Source organism: Anopheles coluzzii, chromosome 3 (genome assembly GCF_943734685.1).
Source record: "Anopheles coluzzii chromosome 3, AcolN3, whole genome shotgun sequence".
NCBI lineage: Eukaryota > Metazoa > Arthropoda > Insecta > Diptera > Culicidae > Anopheles > Anopheles coluzzii.
The window spans coordinates 81,422,616-81,445,972 of NC_064671.1; the positions used below are offsets into that span (position 1 = coordinate 81,422,616).

The window sequence follows — 23,357 nt, forward strand, 5'->3', positions numbered from 1 at the left end:
GTCCGGTTTGGTTATACGGAGCATCGCCTCTTCTCACTCGACGTTGGACTGGCGCGACGTGTCGTGAATGATCTCGTACTTGATCACCTGGGTCGTGTTACCCTCCAGGACCTGCACCTAGCGGAAAGGGGGTGTGCGCGTTGATTGGGTGAGGTGGTGGATAGGGATTTTGGTGGGTTTTTTTTGGAGGGAGAAAGGGAGAGATAGTGGTATTCCAGATTAGTATCAACACATTCGTAGGGGTTAAATTTGCACTCTAAAGCTATATTGTCACACACTTTTAGAGCATGCAGGCTAGAGGCATGCAATATTACAAAAAATTGTAAAATATTATTTTGCTGGACATGCTGGACAACGAAGGCAATTTTCAGATGATTAAACTGCCTACAGGGTTTTGCAAATCCACATAAATCTGATATTTCATTTCCATCATAAAATAAATAAATTTCTTCAGTATGATTTTCAACACTTTTACGGTCTATCGCCATCGTTTTTTTCACCGGAGTTTTGAAGCCGCATCTCATCAAGATTTGTACAACATTTTCAAAATTAATACAGAGCTTTTCATGACACTTTCAAATGTGCACATAATTATTCACCACCTCCAAGATGTTTTTCAACAGCTGTCAAATGGTGCATTTGACATAATGTTTCGGTTCTTCTACATGATTTACAACGGGCCACAGAAAACTGCCAAACTTAATCCAGCTTGAGACGTGTTGAAAATCATGTGGAAGAACTGAAACATTATTGTTGATGCAAATACAACTTTTGACAGCTGTTGAAAAACATCTCGCAATCAATGAAATCCAGGTTAGATGCGGCTCTAATATCCCGGTGAAAAAACTACGGCAATGGAACACGGAAGTGTTGAAATAAATACTGAAGATATGAAAAAAATATTAGGATGGAAATGAAGTGTCAGATTGACCTGGATTAACATCTTGCACGCGGTGAATAACAACGTTTACATTGAAAAATGGTTTGGAAAACCCTGTGTATCTTGATCATCTATTGATCCAATTATCGTTATATCAAATTATTAAAAAAAGCTCGAGCTTTTGTCTGATATTTGTAATTGAAACCAATTATTTTCTTAAGAAATAATATCAATTGCATAATTGCCCTGTATGTTATTTGTATATTCCAACGCATTTTACAACATTTTTTTTTTTGTCGTCTTTCAATCTCCAAATGATGTGTCTTTTCAGATATACAAGAATTGCAGTTAAATTTAAGCTACTTAGCAATCGCTTTAAGGTACCTCATTACATATTATACAAATCCACATGCTCTGAATAAGTACTTTAAGGGGCTCAGCAAAATAACCATTAGTTTGCTCTTTATGCTCACAAACTTTCCTGATCATTCAAAATTCTAATTTTCTTCTACTGATATCGTTCCATCCACACATCGTTCCACAACAACACACTCGTGTAGGGGAAGCTTCAATGTAACTTTACATAAGATACCTGCACGGGCTGATTCGCAATGACCAGATTGCGCATGGCATGCTGATTGTTCTGGCCCTGCTGCTGCTGTTGTTGCTGCTGTTGCTGCTGTTGCTGTTGCTGCTGTTGCTGCTGCTGGACTGCAACGGCCTGCTGTTGCGCTTGCTGCTGCTGCAGCTGGTGCTGCTGCTGGGCAGCGGCAGCCGCAGCCTGCTGTGCCTGCTGTTGCTGGGCAGCGGCTGCTGCAGCCTGTTGCTGCTGCTGTTGCTGTTGTACCAACGAATCCTGGTTGGGTTGTTGAATCTGCAACAAAAAAAAATTAATTAATAATGGCTTAGGTTATTATATGCAAAATCGAGCAACGATTTGCTTACCACAACGAGCTGCTGCTGTCCGGCGGACGCTTGCTGCTGACCACCGGCACCACCAGCCGCCCCGCCACCACCACTGCGCTGATTCTGCTCCAGATGCTGGCGCTGGTGCAGCATCAGATGGTTCTTCTGGAAGAACGCCTTACCGCACTCGCACACGTGCGTCCGCACCGTGCAGCCACCGTTCGGGTGGCGGCGGTTGTGCAGCAACAGACCGTGCTTGGCCGCAAAACCCTTGCCGCAGTGGGTGCAGTAATGGGATTTCGGTTTCGTCTGCTGCTGCTGCTGATGCTGGTGCTGCTGCTGCTGTTGCTGCTGCTGCTGCTGGTGCTGGATCTGTTGCTGCTGGTTTTGCTGCTGCTGCTGTACGACGGTTTGGTGCTGCTGCACAACCTGCGCCTGTTGCAGCTGCTGCTGGTGCTGCTGGGGAGGGCTTTGCGGTTGAATCTGCTGCACCACCTGCCCCGAGGAGGTAATTATTTGTACTGGAAAGGAAGAGTTTTGTATTATGGGGTTGTTGGTCGCCATGATCGCGCTGTCACCACCGTTCACCACGGTCTCAACCATCGGATGGTACTCTTCTACTTTCATATCTTAACGGTAAGAGTGATAGGGATAGTAAATGTAAATAAAATGTGTTTTGGATGCAAATGGAAGCGTACGAATTTTATAAATTTTAGTTTTACAAAAAAAAAATTATGAATGATGGTTTTTTTTATTTTAAAAATTAAATGTGAGTTTAAAATCAGTCAGTCCCGTGATTGGTAAAATGAGATACAACACAAATCAACCCAAAAAAACAAGCATGAAAACAAATGATGTTAAAGAAGAGAAAAAGAAATAGATAATACCATAAACGATTCAATAAATAAAAGCATAGCAACAACGGAACAAAAGGCAATGATGAAGATTATTACAAAACAAGTAGTAGTGATAAAACAGTAGAATTAGAGCATTAGTAGTGGTAGTAGTGGTAGTGGTAGAAGAAGAACATGAAAAAGAGAAGAAAAAACATAAAAAAAAAACAAAATAAAAAAATGTACATGTGAAGGAAAAGGAAGAAAAAAAAACAAAACAAAATACCAAGCCGCCCTAAACCTCCTTCCTTCCCGCCGGGAACAGTGAATGAGAGTATTCGTGAGTAATTTCTGATTGTGTGGGTGCAGGAGCAATGGAAGTGTACATGTTACAGTGATGTGCTTAACAGTGTTTTCTATTTTCTATTTTGTTAGCATCAATTTACCAAACAAAATGATTTTTAATGTTTTTTTAAAGATGTTATTATTAAGTCTAGCAAAATGCATAAAATATTCATTTGGATTAAGACGTAAATTTATGTTTAAAATACCCAAGAATCCTCTTCATCACTCATTGCAAGTACGGGATGTTTTCTCACTTTATCTCTTGTCTGTGGCACCATTTCTCGAATCGCTTCGTGTCATTGTATTACAACGATTCGCGGCAAAGGGTGCCAACTCTCTTGAGATAAAGCGAAAAATCACCCTGTTAAGATACGGAGCAAACTAAAGGAATAAAAACCCTCCGACATCACTGGCCGGACAGCCGGACTTACCTTGATTGACGGCCGGAAACAGGTGGCCGGGCAGGGCCGCGGTCAGCGCACACAGGTCCGTCATAAGGCTCTTGTCGCCGGTGTGCAGGCGCAGATGGAGTGCCAGCGCTTCCCGGCTGTTGAACGCGCTGCCACACTCGCGGCACGCGAACTGCGGCTTGCCCGCGTTTTCGGGCGAGCCCTGGCCGGTGGCGGCGATCGTCGTGATGATGTTACCGTTCGACACGTCCTGCACCTGCTGCTGGCCCTGGTAGTGCTGGATCTGCTTCACCTCGATGTGCTGCTGCTGGTGCTGCTGCTGGCTCTGGGCCTGGGCCTGCTGCTGGGCCTGCTGCTGCGCCTGCTGCTGCGCGTTCGACGTCACGACGGTGTTGGTCGTGATGATGGTGGTGTTGGACGCGTTCGGATTGACACCGCTGTGCGTGTGGCGGTTGTGCGCGTTCAGCTCCGACTTGGTGCGGAAACCCTCGCCGCACGCAATGCACGGGAATGGCTGGTCGCCGGTGTGGATTCTGAGAGGGCAATGAAAGAAAGGGCAAATGAGAGCATTTAAGATGATTTTTGTTTAAACCCCCGTTCGCCTTACCTCATATGTGCCGCTAGGGTGCGCTTCTGCAGGAACTCTTTGCCACACAGCGTGCACGAGTGCGGCACTCGGCCGTGGATCTTGCCATGGTTCACCAGCTGGAACTTGCGCGGGAAGGTCGCACCACAGTCCCGGCAGTGGAACGGATTGACCGAGCCGTGGAACCGGGAGTGCATCACCAGATGCTCGTCCTGCGCAAAGCTTTCCCCACAGTCCGCGCACACGTACGGCCGCTCGCCGGCATGGAACTTGCTGTGCGTTACCAGGTGGCGCTTCAGCGGGAACGATCGGCCGCACTGGTCGCACACGAACGGCCGCTCGCGCGAGTGCACCCGCGAATGGGTCAGCAGATGGTGCTTCAGCGTGAAGCTCTTCTTGCACTCCTGGCACTGGTAGGGCCGCTCGGTCGAGTGCAGCAGCAGGTGCGTGTTGAGACAGTGCTTGTGGGCAAAGTCCTTGCCGCAGTGCACGCACACGTGGGGCCGCTCTCCTGCAAAAGCAACAAGGACTGTGTTATGACGGCGACTAGTACACAGCGCGGTATTTCCGATACACTCTCACCTGTATGGACCCGGGCGTGGGTGGTCAGATGGTGCTTGAGCAGGAAGGACTTGCCGCACTGGTCGCACGAGTATGGGCGCTCCTTCGGCACGACGTTCGGTGTCGGTGTGGTGGCCTCCTGCTGCACGTACTCATTCTGTATCGGGGAAAGCATCAAGCGTTTGTTAGAAAATAAGCTCTTCGAAGTGGATTCTCCTCTCCTGACACTCACGTAATCCATTTCGACCGCTTCCAGCTTCGGCGAGATGCTCAGCGTGGGCTCGATCTTCATCTGATGGTTGGACGTGGTGGCCTGTGAGTCATCTCCCTCCTCCAGCCCTTGAATCACCTTCTGCACCTGTACCGAAATCGCTGCAAGTGGACGAGATACGTGCAAAGGGTTAGAAAACACACACCCCTTCTCCTTTCTACAATCAAACCACTCCACAATTGCTTACAGGTATGCTGGCCATCGTTGTTGTTGATGGGGGCGTGCTGATTGTTCGCAGCGACGGCCGCGGCCGCCCGCTTCATCAGTATGTCGTTGCACTCTTCCGCCGTCAGCTGGATCGGCCCGATCGGGGACATGAACGCGCTCGCACCGCTCGTCGTGAGGATGGCCTTCGTCTTCGTATCGATCAGCCCATTCGCTAGAGTGGTAGTATTGGATTGGTCTAATTGATTGCCACAGTTGTTTTGTGCGTGTTGTTGTTTTGTTGCATTATAGCCAGTAGCCAATTCCATTTCCCAAAGTGCACCATCATTACGAGAAGAGTGTAAGTAATCCCGGGGAGGGATTGTGCGTTTGCAGGTGTTAGCAATTGTTAAAGGGAGAAGGGAAAAGAAGTGAATATTGAAAAGAGGAAAATATATCAAAAATACAGTCAAAACGTTAGTAAGAAGGATTTGAGGTGTGCTCGTTTAAATTAAAGTGCCAAACCAAAAAAAAACCATTCCCAACTAAACCAACAACGGAATAAATCATTCTACTCTTAACTGGATTGTGCTGATTAATACCTATGATAACACCCCTTTCCTCTCTGCTACACATCAATATGTTGAATTATTGATCGGAAAACCCCCACCATTAGGAGTAACACCCACTCATGCTAAGGGGCCGCCGCTTCCAAATGCAACACAGCAGACAACCAACGGAAATGAATGGTTTCGGGGAGATAAGATTACACACATCAAGCCCCCAACAAGCAGCAGCATATGGGACCGTGGGGTTACACGGAAATCTGCTTTCGTTTACTCCCTCTTTTCTTGCTGGTAGTTAATAAATCGAACGATTTTCCGTTCGAACAGGAGTTTAGAAAACAAAGGAGCATCTAAACGAATATGTATTGTGTTGTCAGTAGTTCTATCTATATGAACATGTTTTGTACTAGATAAATTTCTGATATTCTGCTGTAATTTGTTTTGTTGATCATTATACAGGGGTTTCCGAGTCAATTTTCAATGTCAACAAAAATTTTCATTGCTTGCGAGATGATTTTCAACAGCTGTCAAATGTTGAATTCGCATCAACAAAAATGTTTCCGTTCTTCCACATGATTTTCAACACGTCTCAAGCTGAATTGAGTTTGACAGTTGTTTTTGGTGTGTTGAAAATCATGTGTAAGGATTGAATTTTTTTATGAGGCAAATACACCTTTTTACAACTGTTGATACACTGTTTTCCGGCTCAGTTTTCAATGCGAACCGTATTATTCAAAACATTCAAGATGTTTTTCAACAATTTTCATTATTTGTGACAGCTGGATTGTGGAAAAAACCTCGCGCAATTGTTGAATAATGCCGTTCACATTAGAAACTGGTCCGGAAAACAGTGTAATGATGTGCGAGACATTCGAAAGAGACTTGAAAAACCATGTAAAAAATATACAGCAAAATGATTACACAAGTTAGGACACTATGACATAGGTAGATGCTTTTGTTGGGTGTCATTAGGATACAGCAGCATACATTTTACAAGACATACATAAATTTCTAATTAAAACCGCAAAGGTTGACGAACGAACTTTAAAAATCAAACATAATTTAATATGACGTCACAGTAACAATTAGTTGGAAATTTTCAATATTTACTTTTTAAACATACGATTTGTCTTTATAGTAAAGAATGTAAAGGATGCCGTTTTAAAATATCCTTCGACTTGATCTAACGATCTTTAACCCGTTACTGCGGCCTAAAATTCATTTATATTATACGAAATTTCTAAAAAAAATTCAAACTCAATTTCTTTTTTAAGATCACATTTGCAACTTTCCTGAATTTTAAATTAGGCTTCACTAACTACAATTAAAAAATTTATATCGAAGGAATGTAAATTAATTTTTCTTATCAATATATACGCTGCTATTATTTCGCTCTTAAAATCTAAATTAATTCTTAATTAATATCAACCCAAACAGAGCTAAAACACACACTAACTAAACCCCCAACCTACTAAACTAAGATTCGTGCGCTTAAATAAATAAACGAATTTGGTGGTATGCTTCTTACTTATAACTTCGTGCTTCTTCTGGTGGCCAGTGGCAACGGCCGTCGCAGTACCGCCGGTGGTAATTATCCTGCAAAATAGACGACACGAACCGAGTGTTATCAAAAAAAAAACCGAACAAATCAATCCAATTAATAACTGGCGCTACAGTGAGTGTCACTTACCGCTGCGTTCCCTGCGGCAGGGCGGACGCATCGTTCACGACGATCATCCGCCGGACGCTTTTGCCGCCGGCGTGCGAGATGGAACCTTTCCCATCCTTCAGTAAAATGCTAGCCCCGTCCGGAAGCTGCAAGTATGGCATCTGTTTGTTTTAGTCCACACAGCGAGAAGGGTACGGATCAACAACAACACAATAGGAAGATGGGTAGCATATATATAATGTATATATATATTGATGGTGTAGTATGGAGAGAGATGGTGGCGGCGTGTGTTTCGGCGATCGTATAATAAGGAATTCGGAGGACCCGGGCCGACGCAAACAACGCACGCACGGCACGCCAAACAAATTACGATTGGATTTTTTTTTTAACAGCAGCATAAATTGATTGTGAGAAGAATCGATCGGTGGGTAAGGTTTCAGGGAGCACAATGTTGATTTATCGTTGATTTATGGGCGATGTGTGTTCATTATCAACCGGAGCAGCAGTCGGCAATTATTTTGTTTAAACGTGTTTTTAATTAAAACCAATGTTGATGCACAGACAGCACCATTTAATAAGCGTCCATTTTTGTTCCAATCCAAGGGCCAATTGATAATCCAATTGCAGAGCAGCGTTCGGCGTTGTCAATCCAATTTAATGTTTGTGTTTTGCAGCATAATAAATTTTCAAGTTTCATCAGTGACATAAACACAGACACACACAGGCACATTAATCAGCGGGCAGGGTGGTAATGTGACACACAGGACGTTGTGTGGTGGTGGCGCAGGAGACGATGAAGATGGGATGATGATGATGATGGTCGTTATGGTGTAGGTATATAGAGAGAAAAAGAGAAAGAAAAAAGAAGCAAAACATTGCGATGAGTATTTGTGATCCACGGGCGGTATGATTCTTCATTCCAATTTAGTTCATATTTTATATTACTTTTGCTACTTTTTTATTGTGCTTTAATTTTGATGTTTCAATTATTTATTAAACGTTTGCAGAACGGGTAAAAATATTCAATAATGCATTAAAAAAATCCTTTTTTTCTCTAATTTTATGACAAAATTAGAAAAAAAACTCTATTATTGCACATATAAACCAAAAAAAAAGCGATGACAAAATGAAACACACTACACGTGCTACTCCTCCCCCTCCCACGAAAATATTGTTCAACGATTGCTTTCGGATGCTATGAAAACATTCTTGGCCCGCGATTGTGTTGTAAACATATTGGAACAACACACGTACAAAACCGAAATGTCAAAATCAGCTGTTCGGAACTACACGCACACACACACACACACAAACACGATACTTGTGTGTGCAAAAAAAGAAGGTCAAAACATAACATATCCCACACCACGATGCCACACCACCACCGGTGATTCTATGTGTACTCGTGTCACGCACTCTTCTGTCTGTCCTGTGTGTCTGTATGACTGTGTGTATGTGTGTACGTGTCTATTTCCCCCTACAAGCAAACATAATAGTGAGCAGCATCTCGATTATGCTGCTTACAGCGCAACATGTCGATTATGTTATAGGTGTGTATAAGCGACCCGCACACGCACACACACACATGCATACAAACACACGTTGTTGGTGGAGCAATTTCTGGCAATTCCGTTGCAAAAGAAGTTGAATGTCAATTTTTATTCAAATTTACACACCTGCTCATCTATTTGTTTGCTTTTAATATTTAAAAAATATTTTAGGAATTTAAGGTAAAATGCTTATAAATGTTTTGCTCTATTTTTCCGTTGCTCAGTTGCAATACTTAACAATTAAAACTGTCACAATTCCACAACCTTTTTATGCTCATTGTTGCAAAATCAGCTGATCCCGTATCAAAACGCTTGTTTACAAAACAAACAACCAGTGGACAGCAAACACACACACTGGGAGATTTTCTTCCACCCCAACACACGAACTCTACTACACAACGGTGCGTTGGGTGTGTGAGGATAAGATTAAAAAAAAAAACAAGTTTTTTCCTACCCAACGCACACAAGAGTGCACGTGGTGGTGGTGGTGTGTGGCTGCGTCACTTCTATGCGCCCGCCCTACTCACACACGAGACTCCTCTCTCCAACACACACCAGGGGAAAGGTGGCATGGATGCGATTTCCGAGCGTACGGAACATGTTTCTATGCTCTAGGGTGGTGGTGTGCTGTACCACTGACAGTCAAACCCACACCTTTCCGAGCTGCAGCGACGGGAACATCATTACCACCATCACCATCACCAGCAGTAGCAATAGCATGTTGCCTTGAGAGGTTGATGGGTAGGCATGGACATAAAATCCACAAAACATATGTGTATGGGTCGAAGGCGAAGAAAAAGGTGAGTTGTTTATAGCAATGCTCAGGGTATAGGTTAAAAATAGTCATGAATAAAATAGAAATTCAAAAATATCGAACCACATTTCCTATAAGAAAAAATCACTTTTTTCGGTAATATCCAATTAGTCCTTTCACTGCATCCTTCAATCTATCATATCTCGCGCCTCAACAGGGATTCAATTTAATGAGGAAAACTACCCCTCCTCATACGCGGCCAACAATACATGAGCGAGTTATGAGAGAGTTACGAGAGCGAATGGAAATTCGATGCAACCTTGTGTTCATCTAACACCGCCATTCAACCCGACGAATCAATCATCATCTCTCATCGGTTGAGTGTGTGGAGTAAAGGAGAAAGCGGGGCAAAATGGGCATGTTAAGCAGTTTACTGCTCCTTTGAATTTGCCACAAAGCACTATTATGCTTACATTATTACATGTCTGCACCATTTATCTATGGATTAAAATGACCACCTTGTCTGAAAATGACTTAAACATAAACGTGTAAAATAAAAGCAAAATGAGCACAGGTAAACCAAGCGTGAAACGTCAAAACACTGCGGGCAATAGGATGAAAGACTTTAAAATTCTTAAAAAAAATATATTATTAAAATAAACCAACCGAACCGAACCGATAAAATAAACAATTTATTACACGTTTCAATCTACAAAATCGAATCTTTTGAAGCTGTGCCTGTTACCGTTATTCTGTGGACTAATACAGCACCATAGCCCTCACCAAGCGCCATATGTCAAAAGCATCTGCCCATTTTGCCCCACGTGAAGCATTGTTGTATTTTTTGGTTTAATAATAAAAATACGCATTCATCAATTGCCTTGCCTTCAGACAAATTGTATAGAAATATCAAATCTTCAAAAATATACCACGTAAAAGCTTATTTTCGAAGTGAGCACAAATTACATCAATTAGTGACATAAATCTTATTTTTGTATTTTTCTTGGTTATTTATTATGTAAGGGTTGTTTAGGATTTAGATGCGCCAAAATGTAGGCAATTTGTTGTATACGTGATTTAACCGTAGAGTTGGCAACCAGATTTACACACGTAAGTTGGCAACCGGCATACCCGGGTATTCCACACGTTTTGATGCAAAAAATTAACGATTTTCATAGGTAAACAATGCTTTCTATATTTTAATGCTGTAAGCAAGTAATGCCGACTATATATTCTCTTCTATTTCATTTATTCATTAAGTTTTTTTCATTTTAACATAAAAATAACGGTCATATTGAAATTTGGAATCGCTTGAATTTGACTCGAAAATAAGCACAATACGAAAAAAGGAAGAAGAGAAACGTCATTCTCCATACAAAATGTATGGAATACCCGGGTATGCTGGTTGCCAACTTACGTGGTAAAGTTAAAAAAAATTCAAAATAAAATACTTACAGGCTGTTTAAAATTACAACTTATGCACCAAAAAATCATAAATTAAAAGTTGGGAGGCTACGGCAAATTTCAGGTCAATAAAAGCAATGAATCAAAAGTTATGGCAGTTTAAAGTTGAAAAAAATACCCGGGTATCCGGTTGCCAACTTAAAGGTTAAGCAATAAAACCAATAACAGCGCCATCTCGAGGCAATAACACAACTACTCCACACTTCACAGTAGCGCCATCTACATAGTTAGTTATGCAAATCATGGGGTCAAAGGGTGGTGTATTGGCTAATAATTAGGAAACATTTGTATGTTAACGGAAAGAGCGGAAATTAAGCAAGCATACAAACCCCAAAATGTAAACATAGCTAACGGAACACAGCACTTTGTAATAAGTACACCACGAAATACATGAAGAATTCAATTAACAGCACAGATTGCGGAGTCAGAATTTATTGTTCTACATCTTCAAATCACCCAGCTGGCAAATCTTGTACAGAGTCCTTGGCGGGTAGCTCTTACTTGACACTTGTCAGCGTTCTCAGGTGTATTTGGTATCGTGCTGATTTTTGCTCCCTTTGAAACTCGAATCGCGAGTTTAAGGTAATCTAGTGTAGGGCGCAATCCTACACAAGGGTTATAAAACTTATATGATGCTAATAACACACTCCAATTGATACATTTTGAGCATTGGAATGTATTTTTGCTGTGAAATAATGCTTAAAATAGATAGTGCCCCCATTTTGCCCCGTTTACCCCTACGTTTTTCCCGGTATTTTCTAACGAACAACGAACATGGTATAGAAATATAGGAACACCAGCGGAAGGATTGAAGCCGAACTCCGCGAATGAATATAATAGATGATGCTGCCGATGATGATGAGGATGCGAATACCAGATTTTCATCTAACCAGGACAACCCTAACGCATCCCTGGAAGCTTCACTGTTCAATTCGTTGGGTGAGGCTCTGCGTACAGTTGGGTCGTTTGAAACTCTCACAATTACGATCACACCATCCCCTTCATCCATGCTAAAAGAACTAAATAATGAAAGCAACATACAATACATGCCAACAAGTTCAATGCAGTAATAACAAGCAGCGCCCTCCATCTAAAACAAGAGTACGTGCCCGAGCATGCCAGCTCTAGGAATGTTTTACGCTACACGATTGCAATATCCTAGGGACCAGGATAAATTGCAATTGAAAAGCTGCACCCGCCCATAGTTCAATAGGACGAAACCCATAGCCCAACCCCATATCTGGAGCGAAACCTGTGGCAGAGTTGTTACCCGCGTGCTTCGGGGAATTGGAAAATTTAATCAATATTCCTGCCCGGGAATGCATTTTTACGGGCAAACCAAAACGTGCTCGCCTGAATGTGCGCACTATGAAGCGAACTTTGATCATTTTTGGGAATCAATTTACTTCAAAGGCTAAAAATGTGATGCAAATTGCATACATTAAGGCTGTCTTAGAGACTTGGTAAATTTTACACTAACATCAAATGTTTCTTAATCAAACATTCTTCCATAGGGTGTATGCAAACAAGATTGAAACAAACAGTACCCGAAAAAGCATCCTGTGTATCTACGCAGCGTAAACGACGATCTATCATCCCGTTCCCCTTGATGGTATGCGAAACATGTTCAAATAAAACAGCAATATGCTTCTTCTCCTTCCACGCAACTCGTACAAAACTTGATGGGGAGGAAACACGCACACCATCAGTTGGTGGAGCATACACACACAGAGTTGTCGCCCCCATATAGCCAAAATATTCCTCCCCCAATGTAAAGCCGGCTGGGCTGTTTGTGGATGTAGGAGAGAAGGTACTTTTTCCAACACATTTCCACCCACAACACTGTTTTCCGTAACTGCTGCTAGAGCATGGAGAACGGCATGCTAGGAGTGGCTTACCATCGACAACATTATGATAAGGCTGTGTGGCAACACCAGTGTGTTGGTAATGGTAAGAAGTGTTGTGTGTTTGCTTTTGGCCTGGTTCGAGGTGTGTGAAGTCCCCCATGCCTATTGGGAATACATATACAGGGGTGTAGTTCCGTAAAGAGGGGACAGAGGGTTCATCCTCGAGTGGGTCAGCGGCAAATTGGCGGGAAATTTTAACCAGCTCACACATAAAATGCTGTTTGTGATACGGTAGAACACATTTTCAAATCTTAAAACACATTTAGGAAACGCTAACCCTCACATTAAAGTTAAATGTTTCGCACAATGCATACATTTAGGCGTTTATTTTAACACTAGAAGCACAGGGCCATCCATTTTGACTGGAAACGCTTAAATTAATCTTGCTTTTATTCATAAGTAAAGCCAAGAGCTGGCAAAGTTTTAATATAACCTAATATTTTGCCGGTCTCGTAGTACAGTCGTCAACTCGTACGACTTAACAACATGCCCGTCATGGGTTCAATCCCCAAATAGACCGCGCCGCCATACGTAGGACTGACTATCCTGCTATGGGGGGGAATCAATCAGTCACTGAAAGCCTAGCCCACAAGTGGGTACAGGCAGGCCTTGACCGACATCGGTTGTTGAGCCAAAGAAGAAGAAGAAGAAGAATATTTTACATTCCAAATACATTAAACCAGAATGGTTTTTTTGAATAAAATAATTCTAATAATATAGTAACAAACGCTTAAAACGCTTGGTAGTTCAAGGGATAAACGCTTAGAAACTCTATGTTTGTATCGTAAACGAAAGCAAAAAAACGTGCAAAACGGCGAATAATAAAATTCAAATATGCAAACGCGGTGGGGTTGAAATGGTGTGTGCACGTTTGCAATAACAACAAACAAACAATAGTCTCCCGTCACGAGAGCACTTTCTCGTTCAGTGAGCTCATTAGATAAGCCGAACCGTGGTCGGCGTCCGTCCCAGGACGGCACAGCACAGCGGATAGAGGTCTTATCGGTTGTGCAACTGTTGTGATCCATTTCGTTTGACGGGCAATGTTAAATAGCTAACATGCTAATAACCACCACATGCGCCTCATAATGTGCTGAACATGGACAAACATACATTCACATTCAACAAAATACTATTCAACATGATGGCTCGTCGGTTGAGTCGCATAAAAAGCCATCATATCGCACACAAACACAAAGCTCTCCTCCACTGAATGTACTGCCTTTGTGTTGAGCGTCCCACATCCGGTTAGTTTTGAAAGAAATGACTATTATAATTACATTTAGAGAGAGCGAGAGAGATAGTGGATGCGAAAGGAACCAACTGTAAGCGGACGGACGCGTACGACCCACCAACAGACGGCCCCCCATATACAGGTTTTAATGAATAGAGCAACGGACAATAATATGCGTTCCACTCAAATGAAACCCATAGCATTGAGTGCTGGACTCACAAACCCTTGTTTTGTGGCTTTATGTTTATATCGAGCGAACACGATACAGTTCGACAATGAGTGCATCACAGACGAATGTTGCCTGAAGTACAGTATCACTGTGTAGAGACACAGGTGCACTTCCATCGAGACCAGACACCAAACAAAGCACTGGCGAAGGTGTTTTAGAGTGCCGGTAAGATTAAACCATCGTATTTCACTATTTATGGAAAACAATACTGCTCAATGTAATGCAGTGTATAGCTTCTCTATACGAATAATAAACTCTCATTGTTAGCAGGGATTAAAGCACATCTACTAAACGCGTCCTTTGGGTTCTCAGATGTCAACCATACTTTTCTTTCCCTAGCAAGCAACAAGCGATGCCGTATTAATGCAACTTTGTCGTGCGGCGTGCATACTTTAAGGCGCAATTTTCCATTTTTGGACGTAACGCAAGTAAAATAACATAAATTGATGCCTCTGAAATGAAAACCAATGTTGCAATATCTCAAAATTCAAATTAATTCATTTTGAATGATGCTACTCTACCTTTTTCACATTACTACAATAAATACATAACAGTTAAATATCGACAAAAAAGCAAAAAAAATGATCAGCAGCGCATTTCATTCAAAAAATAAACTTCCAACCTCCGCCGACACGATCCAATATTAAACAGTTACATCCTCCCTGGGTAATAGAAGATCGAAGGTTGTTGCAATGATCGCATTGAAACCATGCCAAAGCGTACTGGGTACAGACGCCACTGTGCTCACGCGTACCGCTGTGACGTAACCTTCACTGCAGCTATCAATTTTCAGATCAATTCAAACCATCTTGACACCACTATTTAACCAGCCGCTTTGAAATGCCGTTCGAATTGGTGTTGTCTCTCGCTTCCCTTTGCCAAGTTTATGCCAACCGTTTCACCAGGCGTCAGGCCAGTACCGATCATATTAATCTTGATCGGTATCTTTTTACCGATCTTGATGTACATATTACACCCCCCTCCTTTCCCACGACCCTGTTCAATAATAGTACAACCGAATCGATTGAGTAATCGCGTTCCTTCTTGGTGCTGTAGCATGTTCTTATTTTTGTAGCAAACCCCGACAAGTATCTAATGTTATATCCAGTGCCAAGGCAAGGCTGTCTCCCGGCACAGTCGGTAAAACGTGTGCACATTTGCAGTGTCATCATCATTTTTCAAACGTACTCTTCTTCCGCCCTCTGTAAGTAGCCACCCCCTTTTCTAGCGAGCCAGAGGAGCGTCATCTGTAGGCATCAATTAGGGGTCGAGACGGGGAGTTTCATTTATTGAGTTTAATTTCTCCCACGATCAGGGAGCGAGAAGTGATCATCAAAGCAAAGTCTTCGTCACGATGTCGTGAACTATACTAGAGCGCAGCAATTGGAATTAGTGTTACATAATGCCTCAATTCCTCCTTTTTTGACATTTCACGAATGTATTTACACTTTCATGGAGTTGTTTCATCTTTAAAAGACGTGAATCGGTGATGATAGGAATTTATTACAAAACATTCCTTAAACGAAATCATATTAATTGACGTCATTGAAAGCCAATTAGACAAAAAAAAACCTATCGGAAAAAGCCATTATCACGTTGGATTTGCATTTTTAACGTGGAATGTAGCTTTTACGGTTTGATGAATTTGAATACAATTCGAAGCACTGCTTCAAAATAAAAAAACAAACAAAAAATCTTCGATAAATTCCATCGCCTCAAGGATGGTACTAAAATACACAACGAAAAAAAAAAATCCCACCAAACAAAACAAACGAACCATACACACACAAAAAAACGGCCAATACCTTTTCAAAGACGTTCCAATGCCAAGTTCAAGTTCGCGTCTTTTACACTTGTTGTCTTTGGTTTTATTTTATTCTTTTTTCTTCACTTGCTTATTATAGGTAAACAACAAGTGTGTTTGGCGCCACCAGTAGCAAAGTATAGAGCAGCGGAGCCTTTACGAACACCTACATATAGTGGAGATGATGGTATGCCAATCACACACACACACACACACACACACACCCATGCACACACTCACACACAGCGGAAAGAGTGTGTGGTATTATGCGAGAATAGGGTGTCTCTTCCTACTAGCACATGAAAATCCTCACAAACGCAATCATCTTGTCGCTCTCTTTCTCACTACACTGTGCGGCTTTTATATCATACGCACGCATGTATAAATTCGATCCAAAGTAAAGCCAGCATACTTTGATGTTGGAATGCACGCACACACACACACATATACACATACAGCGCGATGTGGTTGAAACACGTGTTCCGTGCTAGTCCTGGACAGGTGGAGGGTAGAAAGGCAAACAAATTGGAGCAAAAATGCCATTGATGATGTACTATTTGCATTGATCTATTTACGTGTTATTGCAGAAAAAAAAACTAATTCTAAATTTAAATATGGAGGTTGTACATCTATCTTCCGTTTTTATTATATACTTGTTTTTCCATTCCTTGCAATTGGTTCCATATTTAAAAAAAAAACATGTCTCCTTATAAAATGTAGTTTTTAATAATAAAAAAACACGATCTGTCAATGCTCCAAACAAACCAAAACCTTCAAAGATTTGTTGGTAAACAAACCACCCCTCCCCTCCCTTCAGCCCAACTACCACAATAATACAAGCATCAGCTACCCAGCGACGACTCAGCCAAATCCTGCCGGTTGTATGATTCTTGGCAACACACAAATACACACACCCGTTGCCACATGGAACACACGGCAGAGGCCGTAAGAGAATCGCCACGGTGGTAATACACATGCTTACGCACCCAAACACCACACACACCGCTACTTTCACTCGGCACCGCGCGCACACACTGCTCTGTCCCGTCCTGTATGTGTGTGAACGTACACGCGCCAGTCCTGTCACTACGTACGACAAGCAGAGACAAGCTGCCATCTTCAAACACACCTTTACTTCGCGTGTGCAGGCAGTAGCAGCAGCAGCAACCCCTGTGTTTTGCGCAGGGTTTACACACCATCCTGCAGAGCATTGGGCGACGACGCGCAACAGCACACACCAACACCATAGGCTATAATGTATTGCAGGAGGGGAGTGGACTGCTGGTTTTGGGTTGGTCAGTGTAGTCGAAAGGTACACACATTCTAAGATGTTTTGGGTTATTTTTTACGCAATTTCTCTGTGTGAGTGTGTGCGTCTTGGCAACTGTCTCGTAATGAAAGGAATGTTGCTCGAAGGTCGAGGAAAGGAATGAAGGGTATATTTTGTATCCAACGTTAAAGCAATAAAATCTTCAAAGTCAAATTCAACTAATTCAAGCATCTGAAAATTCTTTAAAACGTCTATTCTGACTACTGAAAGTGTCCAACACAGATGTAACATAGTCCCTGGACGTCAATTAAGCACGATAACATTGAATAATGATAAATTCAAGCACCGGTTGTTAGGATTGAAAATAGAACTCGTTGTATACTAGAGCGAGAAAAAAGGCGTATGAAATTCTATACCAACGTGTTGATTTGATAAATTATACAGCCATATTCACACTGTCACAACTGACTGACTAATGAACTAATGAAGGCGTAAAGCCAAATGTCAACCAAGTCCGGGTCGATTGAAACTCATCGGTTGAAGTTAAATAAACCAGACCTCTCCGACCGTGAGACACACATACACGCGGCGCACGGCACAGTTCGCTTGGCCTTCCTGCTCTTCACAAAATCACGGCTCTACCCCATCGACCACTACAGTTTCTGCTGATATTTAACTTCCTTTGCAGGGAAAGCGAATTCCAACACATTCATCCGCACCGGTGGCTATCAAACTGTCGCCCTCAATGAGTTGTCTCCACTGGCCGAGAACTTGACCCAATAAGAATGGATCTGTGTTAGTACGTGGCGGAGTTGTAGTTGAATGTAGAAGTGTTCCCATAAAGGCTATTATTTTATTACAACATCCTTTACTACAAAAAAGTCGTAGAGACATTTTAAATAATTTTCAAAATGTAAAATAAAATAAAATATTAATTTTGGACACACTCAGCCTCAGCAGAGTACATTGTTGGGCGTGGGGTAGCAAGAATAACGTTAGCATGGGAAACTATTTTAATTAACATTGTTGTATTTTTTCCCATTTGCCATTTTACCCTTCCGAAATAGAGGTTTTTTTTCGATAGGAAGAGATGAAAAGAACAAAACATGCGATGTATTGATTGGTTTTGTTTGTGGAATTTTTCATTTTAATCCTTTGTAGCATATTTCTAGAACTAACATTAAAGCAAGACATGTCGGACAAAACAAAATATTAAGAAAGCTTCCAAAAATAATATTTACACTTATTTGTACTTTAAATTAAGCCACATGAACGCCTTAAACTGCGACACAAGACAAACACAAGCGATGGAATAAAACATCGAAAGAAATGTTTACAACGCGCTAAAAACGAATACATTAACCGGTCGGGGGTTTTTCTTGGATCACAACAAACATATAAACCGCACGCGCCTTTATTGTTATTCGACAAACCTCGGATTTGAGCGCCGGAGTAGGCCCAAAACAGAGATTTATGTTGATGTATGGAAATCAAAAGGCTTTACACTTTTGCAAACACTCATGCTCAACGCTTCTTGTTGGGATGTAACCACACTTTAGTATTCCAAAAAGCAGATATGTAGATAATGCGACGAAAGGTCGACTTTTAGTGAAGAAAATTCTAATTTCCAGACAAAAACAATCGGTGATTTTGGTGACCATCTTTTTTTTTGCAACTGCGGCTTAATCGCTTACTTAAGCATGTTTGTTTGTGAGATTTATTTGTTGCTTGCCAAAACTTATGCCTGCCAATCTATCTTTAGACGCCAATTTGAAGATCCAGCCCTGCCCACCAAACTCAACGCGATACATATTAACCTGTCTGAAGAAATTTCTGGATATCTTTGCACGCAACAACATACCAAAACCTTCGCCACACAATCACGAACAACACAGAGACGACACAAAACCGCAAAAAGACAGCTTAGCTTGGTAAGAATGAATTCGTTTTTATCCTCCGCTGTTATTCTCCTTGCTACTTCTTAGTTCTCGGTTAGAGTTACATGAGACCATTGCAGAAGCAGCAGCCGAGCAAGAGCAGCTTAAATTGCAATGTTAAATGCATCATTGAAATTGAATCGGCACAAAAAACCGGCACCGAATGCTCTTTTGGGACCACAAAGCTTAGCGTTACTACAATGCACACACACAAGGGTAAAGACTGAGCGAGAGAAAAGATACGAAGGAAACGGCGTAAAGCAAATTCTTTCTAGCTTGGAATCATTTATGTATGTTTCTTGATTCACTTTCAACCGACACGCAATGCTCAGCCCGCTCCTTTGAAAAGCATTGTTTTGGCTTTACCTTTTAAAGCAACAAAGTTGTACAACTTCACTAAGGAGAGATTTTGTTCTTTTTATTTGTGCCCGAGAAAAGACGGATAGAGAAGTCATATTTCTCTTTCGTCCTCTACACAGAGAGACATTGGTACAGGTCTTCAGGTGTCATGTTCTTTTCAGAAAGAATGAAAAGGATTTGAAAAGGATAGCATACAGTTGTCAAAACTCAATTAAAAGCAGAGTTTGATACAGTCGTTAAATAATAGCACTAATTTCAATCATCTCTTTCAGCCTTCTTGTATTACGGTAGCATGCTTTAGTAATAATAACACAATTAATTACTAATGAACCACTCGGCACATGCTTAGTTCGGGATAAACTCTGCACAAAACATGCCCCTTCCGTCCATGCCTGCCAAATTATGTTACCAGCAAATGATGTCATCGTACTGGAGCCTTTGTGTGCTGTGTTTGTGAAAAGCGAACATACACGTATGTAGCGCAGCTGGGCTGTTGGTATTTTCTGTGTCGCAAAACCACGGCAATGCAAGCTAGGGCCCAAGTTGGGTTGTGTGACTTAAAGACAGTGTGTGCGCGATGATGATATGCAGTCATCCATACAGTTCCCGAGATCGAGACGGGAATGTTATGCTAATGGAAACACCATTAGCATAAGCGGCGGGTTTCGTGTGTTTCTTTTCTTTCGCCAAACAGGAAAGCCGTCAGACCGGCCACCCGGCGGTTTGGTTTGTTGTCATCATGAAGTAAAGTAAATTCGAAACATCGCGTCGTCTGTGACCCCCTCTCCACAGCACATTACGTAGAAGAACCCATTCCAGCCCATTCATAGAGGGAGGTGGAATTATAAGATCAAAGGGATAGTATGTGTTTAAAATCAGAAAAGAAAACAACAAGTGTAATTATCATGTTTGGTTGTTTATTGATATGTACAGCGACAAATAATTTACTAAGTTGAGTTCATAAAAAGTAGGTTTGTTCAAAAATCGAGCACAATAGCAAGGTTTGTTATACAAATAAATCGAATGTGGACCAAACAAACTGGAAAACAAAAACCTCACCATGGCACACGTCCCATATCATGGATGCCAGTAAGTGTATACCTTCGTCACAGCTACATGATGCTCAGGAAGGCACACATTACAAATTACTGCGCACAGCTCAAATGTCAAAAAACACGCCGTCACTCGCTCAAACCGTAGCAAAATCATTGCTTCACATTGCTGCCTGTCCAACAAGGCGCAACCTTGTATGCACACCGGAGCTGATGGTAAGAGAAGCGAGCATAGTTTCTACCGTACCGGAGACAAACTAAGCAACGAGAGTACCTTCACAATTTGCAGCACACTAAAGCTCGTTAGTAGCTGGAACTATATTCTCCACATCCCCCCCTCTGCTTTCTCCCACATCATTACCCTACCAACATTTCGGGGCGTTTTGATGGGCTTGGGGGAGGAGACGAAACCCCACCAAGCTAGCAATACACCGGACAAGTCACGAACGAGCTCACGTTTTTGCACGCCGAAAACCCATACTGCTGCTGCTGCTGCTGCTGCAATGTTGATGATGATGGGACCGGTGGCGGTATACGTTCAGTTTGTTTCTTTGCCCGCGTTTGAACAACTCCGACGCTGCTGCGCTGCTGCTGCTGCCCATGACGCAACATCATCTCACCATCGTCGTCATTGGGAGCCTTCCAGCCCGCTCGGGGCGAAATAAATTGCATTTTGCAACGAGCACAACAGCGGCGCAAAGTAATGTTGCGGTTTTTGCGCCATTGAAGCGCAAACGGGGGAGAAGAAAACAAAATAAATAAAGCATACGGGGCAGCATCGTATAGCGCGCGCACAACCGAACGAAAGGACGGAAAGGAAGCCTTTGAAAGCACGATTTCGCTCTCTGATTGAAATTCGAATCGTGTGTGCGTGTGCGAGGACTGGGGAGGGTGCGCGGTGGTGGTGTTTTTCATCTGAATGTTCTTCCCCCCTTGGAGGCAATAGCACAACATGAGAGAGCAGCCAGAAGACGAAAGCGGCCGGGGGGTTTGTTACAAAGCTAATGCCATTCGGTGGATTTTCCCGCCCAAATGTTGAAAATCCCCCGGTGCGATTTCATCTCGATCGTGAACATGCACACACGTTTATTGAAAATGTTTGACGCCCCCTTTTTGCCAGAGCATTTGCTGGGAGGGGTGAAATTGGATTTAGAAGATATGTGTGTGGTCGTGTTATGCAGCTAAGCGTACTTTAGAGTCATCAATTTTATTAACAGCAATTATTGGCGGTAGTTTTAGCTACATTACACAGTAATTATGAATTATAATAATTAAGTAAACTCTTAATATAAGAAAACAGTGACTGAAAGTTTCTCTTCTTCTCTCAAATGCAATAATGGAAAACTGGTTCCTCGGCCATCGTCAACATTCAATCAAACGTCAATCGAAATGAATTAAAAAGAAGTCTATTGCATTTTTTATTAACTCCTCCACCACCACCACCACCAATTCTCGAGCCACCCCTACCGCAACACTTGCTCGCCAAAAAGGCGCGGGATTGATTGGGAGGCAGAGTGGTGAGTTATGAGCTTCGATGCATGACAACAGGCCATCACCACCATCGGTTCCCCTCCATCATCATCATCATCTATCTTCCATCACCACTTCCCCACACTTCCACCGAAAGCGACAACAGGAATGCAAAAATGTATGCTCGCGCGAAAGAGCACACACTATCAACCCAGCGCACTACATAATACAAGACCTCCTCTTCTCTTCTCTCTCATACAAACACACACACACACATACAGACGTACATACATGCAAGCCCCGGGAAGTTGCGCACGGATCATGCGCAGAACGCATGGGGGGTCGACCCTACGCAGCAGAACGGAACCAAAACGGGAGTGGTGAGAAGAGTGGTGAAAAAAGAGTGGTGAGTGGAAAGAACATTGCTCGCACACAACGGCAACGCAGCACGCGTGTACGAAGCGTGTACGAATACGCGCTGCTGTGTATACGCTTATATTATTACAAAATACACAGGAAAGCGTATGCTTATGTGTTGTATAGCCGCAGGCATATCTTTTTCGAGTCGTGTGTGTGTTGGTGTTTCCCATTTTTTTGTCTTTTCTGATTAAAATTGAGCCGGCTTTATTTCTCACATGCGTATACATAGCCGCACAAACACACACACATCCATGGGGGATTTTTCTACCACCCTGGATGGTCACGAGTGTTGAACGTTTAAAAAAAACAGCCCAAAGGGAACGGCAAAGCAAGATTACAGGAACATGAATAAAGCCATTTATCACGACCACGCTAATCAGTCTGGCACCATTTGCTAAGCAGCCTAATTGACCTATAATGAAATGTTTCTAGAAAGTGCTTCCATATTACAAATATATATAATAACTAGGCAACAGTGCGTCATTACAAAACTCAAAATTGACCTAGAAAAATATCAAATTTGAATGCAGTAAATTAACATCAAACGAAACGAGTAAATATTCCCGCTTAAATTTTACCAAGCTAAACTAACGCCGTCGGCGTGTATGTGTGAGATTTTGCTTTCAAAGCCTCAACACAGGGTGACTCAAACGGAGAAAAAAATTACGCCGTAAGCTAATGATGATGATGTGGTTATATACATAGCACTCGAGCGGAGCTAACACTGTGCCCACA

At 42.3% G+C, this 23,357-nt stretch overlaps 1 protein-coding gene across 8 annotated transcripts in view; it reads right to left on the minus strand.

Moving 5' to 3' along the window:
* The window catches only part of LOC120960049 (zinc finger protein 189-like), a 34,708-nt gene continuing 11,351 nt past the window's right edge, over positions 1 to 23,357 (minus strand). For 3 of the 8 annotated variants that reach the window (XM_040383957.2, XM_040383958.2, XM_040383959.2), the window contains exons 3-12: positions 7,193 to 7,332; positions 7,031 to 7,098; positions 4,980 to 5,195; positions 4,754 to 4,893; positions 4,537 to 4,678; positions 3,982 to 4,471; positions 3,396 to 3,907; positions 1,826 to 2,307; positions 1,473 to 1,754; positions 4 to 117 (exon numbers count right to left, since the gene is read on the minus strand). In XM_040383957.2, coding sequence (XP_040239891.1) covers positions 34 to 117; positions 1,473 to 1,754; positions 1,826 to 2,307; positions 3,396 to 3,907; positions 3,982 to 4,471; positions 4,537 to 4,678; positions 4,754 to 4,893; positions 4,980 to 5,195; positions 7,031 to 7,098; positions 7,193 to 7,332 — 2,556 coding nt within the window. In that variant the 3' untranslated portion in view covers positions 4 to 33. Of the gene's footprint in view, positions 118 to 1,472; positions 1,755 to 1,825; positions 2,308 to 3,395; positions 3,908 to 3,981; positions 4,472 to 4,536; positions 4,679 to 4,753; positions 4,894 to 4,979; positions 5,196 to 7,030; positions 7,099 to 7,192; positions 7,333 to 23,357 lie in introns of all 8 variants that reach the window. The other 5 variants (XM_049610379.1, XM_040383962.2, XM_040383964.2 and 2 more) reach the window with 5 other exon arrangements.